The sequence below is a fragment of the Eublepharis macularius genome, chromosome 1 (genome assembly GCF_028583425.1).
Source record: "Eublepharis macularius isolate TG4126 chromosome 1, MPM_Emac_v1.0, whole genome shotgun sequence".
NCBI lineage: Eukaryota > Metazoa > Chordata > Lepidosauria > Squamata > Eublepharidae > Eublepharis > Eublepharis macularius.
Window position 1 is genome coordinate 233,038,760 of NC_072790.1, and position 9,139 is coordinate 233,047,898.

The 9,139-nt window shown below is 42.8% G+C and overlaps 1 protein-coding gene across 1 annotated transcript; it reads left to right on the forward strand.

Moving 5' to 3' along the window:
- Positions 1-803: 803 nt before the first annotated feature.
- LOC129333186 (phospholipase A and acyltransferase 3-like) lies at positions 804-9,101 on the forward strand. Its single transcript, XM_054984714.1, has 4 exons — positions 804-1,088; positions 1,958-2,060; positions 4,339-4,607; positions 8,047-9,101. Exons 1-4 carry the CDS (start codon positions 1,062-1,064, stop codon positions 8,155-8,157), a joined length of 510 nt encoding a protein of 169 aa, XP_054840689.1. The 5' UTR covers positions 804-1,061; the 3' UTR covers positions 8,158-9,101.
- The last annotated feature ends 38 nt before the right edge of the window (positions 9,102-9,139 follow it).

Genomic DNA, 9,139 nt, shown 5'->3' on the forward strand with positions numbered 1-9,139 from the left:
TCTCGAAAAACTTAAACAAATATTTATCTCCCCACATAGATGCACTCAGGAAGTAGAAAATATACAGCATCTACAGCAGCACAAAAGGAAACGTACTACGAATCAAATTTCATTCCCCCACATTTTTGATGTTTCCTGGCTTCTTCCACTCCCTTGGGTCTGCTAAAGTGCCATTTCAAATCTGTATTACAATCTCCTAAACCAGGGGTGGGCAAATTGCGGCCCGCAGGCCACATGCGGCCCGCTACAAAGTTTTTTGTGGCCCGCCAAGACAGTCATAAAAATCCGCCTTGAACGGAGATTTCCTTCCCGTGCGCGACCGAAGATTCATCTCGTATTTTCCGAAGATTCATCTTGTAGGACGGCTACGTCAATACGCATGCGCAGTGTAGATACGCGCTTTTCCGGTTGATCTGGTTAATTTCAGTTTTGTCTTTGCAACAGTAAATCTATAAATTTCCAACTTTAGTGAAACCATGAACCCTCCGAAAAAACGTAAACTCGGTGATGAGTTTTAAAAGGTGCAGCCCTCCGCTAACCTCCGATCCCACAAAGTGGCCCCCGAGCCAAAAGAATTGCCCACCCCTGTCCTAAACTATATTCTCTGGTCCTCTTTCAGTTTCTCAATCCAATATTGTAACTTGCTCTATGCAGAGCTACCCTTGGTCCAGAATGCAGCAGAGCATGTCCTTACAGGAACCCCGCTTAGGTCACACATCAAAGCTGTTTTGAGCCAGCTGCCCTGGCCCTCCATTGCAACTGTGGAGCTAACTGTGCTTTATTTGAGAGAGTGGGCGGTGAAAGAGAAACTAATATGAAAACTAAGTCTAGGGGTTATCTAACTCAGCAGTGATAGAGTGCACATTCTTGAGTCCACAGTTCTTTTTGTTTCATTTTGTTTTCCAGTAAGTACTGAGTTGTACTGTGTGGAGGCTGCCGGCATATTGCCTGGATAAATAGAACTCCTACTAAAATAACTGGGGTTTGGGAAAGTAACTGTTCCCAGGAACAATAAAAGGAAAAGAGACTCAGTAGAAGACGAGAGACTTCACCGCATCGTCATGTCTTGTGTGGCATATTTGTCACAGGTAAGTATAGGAGACTTGCAGAAATTAACTTTCCCAGAGTGGGGTAAATGTATGGGAGGCTTGTTTTTAAGGTTTGTATTAATAAAGAAGGAGGAAGTTCATGTATTTGTACCTGTGTGGAAGAGACTGATTTACCAAACATCTATCCAGATACTGGCTACAGTGTATTTGGGATGTGGATGTATGTTGTTGACTCTTTCTTACACAGAGATATATGCATGTTTATGCAAGATGTATACAGGTTCACTATAACTTGTGTACAGAACTACTGTGTCCCTTTTTTTAAAAACATCCTTTACTTGTTTACTTCTGCCACTTTCCAACTGTGTTTCTGTCCTGTATGGCTAATAGAGGTCAAGTCAGCCAGCTGCCTCCTGAGCCTCATCCGAAAGGACCAGGCATCATCTACTCTTCTATTAGGGCTGCCAGCCCCCCCCCCTAGTGGGGGTGGGGGATCCCCTGATCCCACCCTCTGCCCCCTGCAGGGGGGAGGGAGGTATGGGAGCAGGCCACCTGGGCACACTCCCAGGGCTTTGCACTGGGCCAATTTGGGCCCCAAACAGGCTGAATTGGGAAGCACAGGGGAAAGGGGGGGGTATAAATTTCCCCACAAGAATGAAAATAATCACACAAACTCCACAGAAGAAAGTGGAAACAGAACAACCACACACCCAGAGATCCCATGAGAGCAGCAGACACGTGCTCTGCTTGGAGGAAAGCCAGCACATGAATGTCACACAAAAATTTATTCATTTGCTCAGACTCAAGTAATTTGTCTTGTTTAGTTCCCCCTAAGACCCCAAGCAGTTCTATATTTTAGCTGACCCTGAAGCTAAAACATGTCTTAGGGCTTCTATTTACTCTTGCAGGTGGATCCAAAACCTGGAGACCTGATTGAGATTTCTCGCACTTTTTACCAACATTGGGCTATCTACATAGGGAATGGAAATGTGATCCACTTGGCTCCAGAAAGTAAGGACTTCTCTGCTAGGTGTGTGTGCGTGTGTGTGTGTGAGTGAGTGAGTGAGTGAGATGTGCCGTCATGTCTCCTCTGACCTATAATGACCCTATGAATGAAAGACCTCCAAAACGTTCTGTCGTTAACAGAATCAATTTTCTTCCTGTCAGCTTTCTTCACCATCCAACTTTTACATCCATACAGAGTAATGGGGAATACTATAGTTTGGATTATCTTGATCTTGGTTCCCAGAGAGACATCTTTATCTTTAAGGATCTTTTCTAGCTCCCTCACAGCTGCTCTTCCCAGTCTCAATCTTCTGATTTTTTTCATTGCCATGTCCCTTTTGGTTGATGATTGAGCCAAGGAATAGAAAATCTTGAACAATTTCCATTTCCTCATTGTTAACTTTAAAACTGTGCAATTCCTCAGTAGTCATTACTTTTGTCTTCTTGATGTTCAGCTGTAATCCTGCTTTGGCGCTTTTTCCTTTAACCTTCATCAGTAGTCGTTTCAAGTCTTCACAATTTTCTGCTAGTAACGTGGTGTCATCTGCATATCTGAAATTGTTAATGTTCCTTCCACCAATTTTCACTCCATCTTCTAGATCTAATCCAGCTTTCCTTTTGATATACTCTGCATAGAGGTTGAACAGGTAGGGAGATAATATGTATCCTTGTCTGACATCTTTGCCAATTGGAAACCATGCTGTTTCCTCATATTCTGTCCTAACAGTAGCCTCTTGTCCAGAGTACAGGTTGCGCATCAAAACAATCAGGTGTTTTGGCACCTTCATTTCTTTTAATACTATCCATAGCTTTTCATGATCCACACTGTCAAAAGCTTTGCTGTAATCTATAAAACAAACTGATTTTCTTCTGCAATTCCCTGGCATGTTCCATTAGCCGTCATAAATTTGCAATGTGTTCTCTAGTGCTTTTTCCTTTTCTGAATGCAGCTTGAATATCTGGCATTTCTCATTCCATATATGGTAAAAGTTTTTGCTGTAGAATTTTGAGCATCACTTTGCTTGCATGGACAATTAATGTGATAGTCTGATAGTTGCTGCACTCTTTGACATCCTCTTTTTTTGGAATTGGAATGTAGACAGCATTTCCAATCTGTGGACCATTGTTTTGTTTTCCATATTTGTTGTTTTCCATATTTGTTGACAATCTTGTTAAGATTTTGATGGACTCAGTTTCTGTAGCTTGAAATAGCTCTATTGGCATTCCATCCACTCGTTTCTCCCAACTGCTTTGAGTGCAGTTTTTATTTCACTTTCTAAAATTTCTGGTTCTTCGTCAAAAGATTGTTCTTCAAAGGTATCTGTCATCCTTCCATTTCTTTTGTGTAGTTCGTCAGAGTATTGTTTCCATCTTTCCTTTATTTTGTCCTGATCAGATACTGTATTTCCGTGGTGATCTTTCAGTATCCTGAGCCGTAGCTTGAATTTCTCTTTGATTTCCCAGATCTTGTGGAACAGATCCCTTGTTCTTCCTTTTTTGTTGTTGTCTTCTGTTTCTTTACACTACTTATTATAATAAATTTCTTTGTGTGTACAAATTTCTGATTTACAATCAGTGCCCTTCTTACATGCCTATCACCGTCTTGGGGTCAGGTAGCAATTTTCTACAGGCCAGTTTGGTTAGGGATCCTGGAGGTGTTTTGCCATCTTCTGGGTATGGAGCAGGGGTCACTGGGGTGGTCAGAGGGGTAGTTGTGAATTTCCTGCATTGTGTAGGGGGTTGGACTAGATGACCCTGGAGGTCCCTTCCAACCCTATGATTCTATGATTTTATTATTCTAACAGATGGAGTAATTCAGTCAGCAGATGGACATGTGTACAACTGAATGCCCTTTTAAAAAAATAAGCAGCACAAAGAAAACTAGCTAAAACTTTTCTTTCTGATGGCTGTTGTGGATTTTCCGGGCTTTCCAGGCTTTCTGAGTTGCTAGTTTTTAAAGCGCAATCCATTTTAGTTTGCTTAAAGTATTCAGACATGAGTGGTGCAGCCCAGTCTGACTGTGCTAGACCTTAAAAATCTGGCTCAGAAAACAGCTTGAAATAGCAACAAAATAATAATGGCTTCTAAACATTTCTGTTCCAAATGCTCAGGAAGATACGCTTGATCTTTCCAAAATCACCCATCTGGAAAATCTCCCTACCCAATTTCTATAACTTCTGTAACGGAAGACAGGACAAAAATGTATAGATGGGTTTATTGATGAAATGCAGTTTATTTAGGTCCCACAACACCTGACTTGGATGTGTATTTTTCTGCTCTCAAGGTGAGGTTGCAGGAGCTTACGTCTCTTGTCTTTGGTCTGTCGTAACTGACAAGGCAGTGGTGAAGAAGGATCCTCTTTGGAAAGTGGTGGGGGAAGATAAGTATCAAATCAACAACAAGTATGACAGAAGATACACAGCGCTCCCCGAACATGAGATCATCTTCAGGGCAAAGGCAGAGGTGGGAAGAGTGATGGACTACAGCGTGTTCAGTCAGAACTGTGAGCATTTTGTCACTGGTCTGCGTTATGGTATCCCTGACAGTGACCAGGTATGTAGATTCTCTCTCTCTATGGGTCAAAACACACGATACTCATGGGCAGGGGTCATTTCATAGAAAAAGAGCTGGAGGAACTCATTAGCATAACTCATTAGCATAACTCATTACCATATGCCACACCCCTTGCCATAGCTGGAAGTGTGTTAGTATAACTGATTTGCATATGCCACACTCCTGCCATCACCTATCCTGGCTGTTTTGGACCCAATCCTGGCCTTTCAGGACCGAAATTGGGCCCAAAATGGCAAAAAGGGGCTGAAAATGGCCAAAAAGGGGCCCAAAATGGTCAGGATTGGGCCACTGCTGAGTGGGAGAGTGATCCACCACCCATCAGAGGCCCGATCTGGGCTGTTTCGGCCCCAATCCAGGCTGAAACAGGCCCAAAATGGCCAAGAGTCAGGTGGGTGGGGCCACCTGACATGTGACCTCTTTAGGGAACTGCTGGAACTGTGTTCCAGTGCGTTCCCCCTCAAAATGATCCCTGCTCATGGGCAAATGTTGGATCCTGCAATGATCTCTGGGAACTGTAGTTTAAAAAACCATCCGCTCAATGTGATTCTCAGCTGGGGAGGGAGGGGGAAGTTTCACTCACTCACTCACTCACACACACACACACACACTCAAAAATTCTCTGAGAACTGGGGATGGGGGTGGGATGGGGGAATGACGTAACAAGAGACAGGAAAAAAGCGGAGGTGTTTTGCGAGTGAGAGAGAGAAATCCATCCCTCCCGGCAGGGAATCGCAGCTCGGATTCCCCCCATCCCCGTCTCTGAGCTGAAACAAAACCAGCTGATTGGATTTTTGAAAGAGAATCCATCTCTCTTTGAGAGAATCTCTTCAAAGGACAATCTCTTCAGCTGAGCAGCTGTTCTTTGCAAGAAAATCCACTTCGCTCGCAGAGGGGGATGGGTTAGACTACCATTCTCAACAGAAATTGTGAGACCAATCAAGTGCTCTTCACGTGAAGTTTGTCTCGTGTGTTTCTGACCTTACGTGTATCAACAGTCTGTGAAGTGATATTGAACTGAGGTATAGTCTTCTGGTCACAAAGAGCGAGGGCTTGACCAGATGAGACATTGACCGTTTCCACACAACTCCCCGCTGCTCGTAACAACCCGGATGATCGTGCAAAAAACGCGAAAGATCGCATTTTCTCACACGATATTTGCACGACGTCACAGGACGTCGCGCAAATCTCATGCAAGAAAACGCGATCTTCCGCATTTTTTGCGCAACCTTCAGGGTTGTTACGAGCAGCGGGGAGCCGTGTGGAAATGGCCATTATCTTCTCTCTTTACAGGTGCCATAAGTTTGTGCAAGCACACTTCAGGTCATCCCTCCTCTTTTCCTGCATTTCCTCTCTGTTCTCATGTTCCTCTTGTTAGTATGATTGTGCACCATGTGTGTGACTCAGGGCCAAACTAGACGTGATCCTTTTTAAAGAGCTGGGACCAGGTTCTCCCAAACCAACTGTTTCCCCACAGCTGATACCTTTAAAAAACACCACTGGATAATTTGTTCATAGAAACAGACTGAGCAAGGATTTTTTTTAAAACGCAGTTCTGTAAAGACTAACTCTATCCTAAATGATGTTAAATTAGGAGAAGCTAGTAATTTTTGAAGTTGCTGCATTTAAGATTCTTCCATTACCTTAGTTCTCAGAGCCTGGGACTTCTCCCCATTGTTCCTCAACATGGACAAGATAGAATTTTCATGGGAAGTTTTCATGGCTTCATTACAGAAGACAGAAGATAAGAGATAGTAGGTGCTAAAACAGCTTCTTCCTCATGTCCAGGGAATTTCTCTCCTGTTGAGAGTCAGTCCCCCTCAAAGGTCATTCCCAACCTTCCAATTAATATTGAATCCTAAAAATATGCTATTAAATATTTTACCAAGTAATACATAGTGAACCTTTTAAATATATGGTGAGAGTGGCAAGAATAGTATATTCAACGAAGTGGAAGGCAGAATCCTGTCCAGACTTGATGGAACGCAGGGCTTTTTTTTCTGGAAAAAGAGGCGGTGGATCTCTCTATCGTCACATGTGTGTGCACGAAACCAGAAACACACAAGGACATCACTTCCGGGAAGTGACCTTGCTTCTCGGAAGCAAGGCCATCACGCAGGGCGCAGCCCCCCGCCCCCCCGCCCCCGTGCGCTCCCTCGATTTGAGCCTGCTCGCTTCCCTGCCCGCAACGTTCCCTCTAAGCGATGCAGTGTTGTGAGCCAGAAATCTATTTTGTGAGCAGCAAATTGCAAGTTAGGTCATGCCTTTTCCAAAACCAGAATCCATTTGATTAAAAGACTTTTGAATTAGATTGTCATTGGTATTGGGTGCCATCAGTATTTTGATGACACCCACTTATGCATGTGGTTCTCAAAAGCTTATGCTGCAATACAGTTGATTAGTCTTAAAGGTTCTACTGGACTCTTTACTATTTTGCAACTACAGACTAACACAGGAAAGAAAAAAGGAAGCAAGGCAAGAAGGAGAGGGAGGGAGGAAGGGAAAGGCTGAGGAAGAGGCTGGGGAAGCAGGCAGCCTGGGAGAAGCTCCACCCGGGGAGACAGCCTATGAATCTTTAGGTGCCGGGGGTGGGGCCACCAGTCACGTGATCTTTTTTCAGAGCTGCTGTATCTCAGATCCTGGGAGATCCCACTGAAAAAAAGCCCTGATGGAATGGATAAATAAACCATATGAATATGTGTCAATGGCAAAATTAACATCTTATATACATAATAGGCCAATCCTAGAATTTCAGAAAAAATGGAAAGCTTTTTTTGATTATGTCGCTGAAAATTAAGAACAACTAAGAACAGCTATCAGTAAAATGGATTAATTATCAAATAAGTAATTTTTAAAAGGTTGAATACAAAATGCTGAAAATAATGTATTTTCATGTAAGTTAGTAACCATTCTTCTTGTGTATTAGTTAATTTTTTGTTTTTAAAGGTTCTTTTTTAGCTATGTTTGTTATATGTTTGTTATTATAATTATTATTGATTCTGGGGGATTCAGTGGGAAACATTTCTGAGTATAACATTATTTGTTTTCCATCTAGGATAGATGGCTTTATCAGAGATTGTACCCCTCATCTGACGGATTCTCTTGGTCTTTTTTCAGACTGACAGAACACTGTAAAAAGTCTCCATTTTATAGGAAAATCACATGGCCATGAAAAGCAAATGCCACTCACCCCAAAGGGTGCCGTATTATCAGACAGACAGGTCCCAGTTTTACAGGCAAACCCCATTGCCATTAAAAGCCAAGTGCGGAGAAGTCATGAAATGTTTGCTTCCCATTTAATTCCTGTCCATTTTTGTTAAGAAACATAGTAGATAGGATTATTTTGTTCATTTTTTCATAAACATGGGAATCAGTGCACATCTGCCCTGAAAACCCAACCTGTTTTTTGGGTTTTTTGCAGGTCACTGATGGTATCAAGTTGGGAGGAGCAGCCATAGTGAGCTTGGCTGGCGTAGCCACTGCTTTATATGTGGCTCACAAAGTGGCTCAAAGAAGGCGTCATGATCAGTAAGCAATGCCTGCACCAAGAAGCAAAGAGGGCTTTTGGTGGATGCTGAACCAGAGGCTCCTGCTGGCAGAATCACTGCCACCACTGTTCCTTGACACTCCATAATCTTGCTTTGCAACCTTTTAGCTGGTAGCTTCTTGCATGAACAGGGCAAAATATCAAGTCCTATTATCTCACCCTTCTTTCTGCAAGAATCATTTTACGTGTTCACTGAACTCTGGCTCATGTCCCACACATTTCAGGGGATTGGTCTCATGTGGCTGTTTGTTTAGAGATATTTGCTCTCTTTCCTCCAGCCCGTAGGTTATACTGCTCTGTTCTCTCCTCTCTTGTCATAAGGTCTGTTTTCTCTTTCAGCTTTTCTCCTGAATTCTAACCCTTTCTTTGATTCCGATGCTTTCTTTTCTTTCCCCCTCTGATTTAAGGAGGTCTCACCTCACCAGAAACCCTGGTAGAATACAATCTTCAACCCACATAGATCAAACCCCTCCTATATGTTCTTCCCCAGAAGTTGTGTGGCCGTTTCCACACAACTTACCGGCCACCGGAGCATTGCACTAAACACGCAGAAGATAGCATCTTCTCTATCATCCGAGAGTTTTGCACGACTCGATTTCATGAGAGAAGACACTATCTTCCGTGTGTTTTGCGCAATACTCCGGAGGCCGGTAAGTCATGCGGAAACGGCCGATTCTTGATGGATAAGTGGAAATCTCTGGATATTTCGACTGAAGTTTAAAAATCACACGTGGGAAAGCTTTTTCACAAACATCACCTGATAATGAGCAGAGCCACAATTTAGGCTGATCATGTCAAGTCTGAGCTGCTGCAATTGGCAAGGGCTGCTGAGAAATTTTGTGGCATGATTTACCTTTTCTGCTGTGCTGTAAATTGATAAAATTAATGGTGGAAATACTGGAAAAAATCATTAAATATATATACTGTTACCATGTATTACTGTTTTTATTGTATGTTTTATATATTA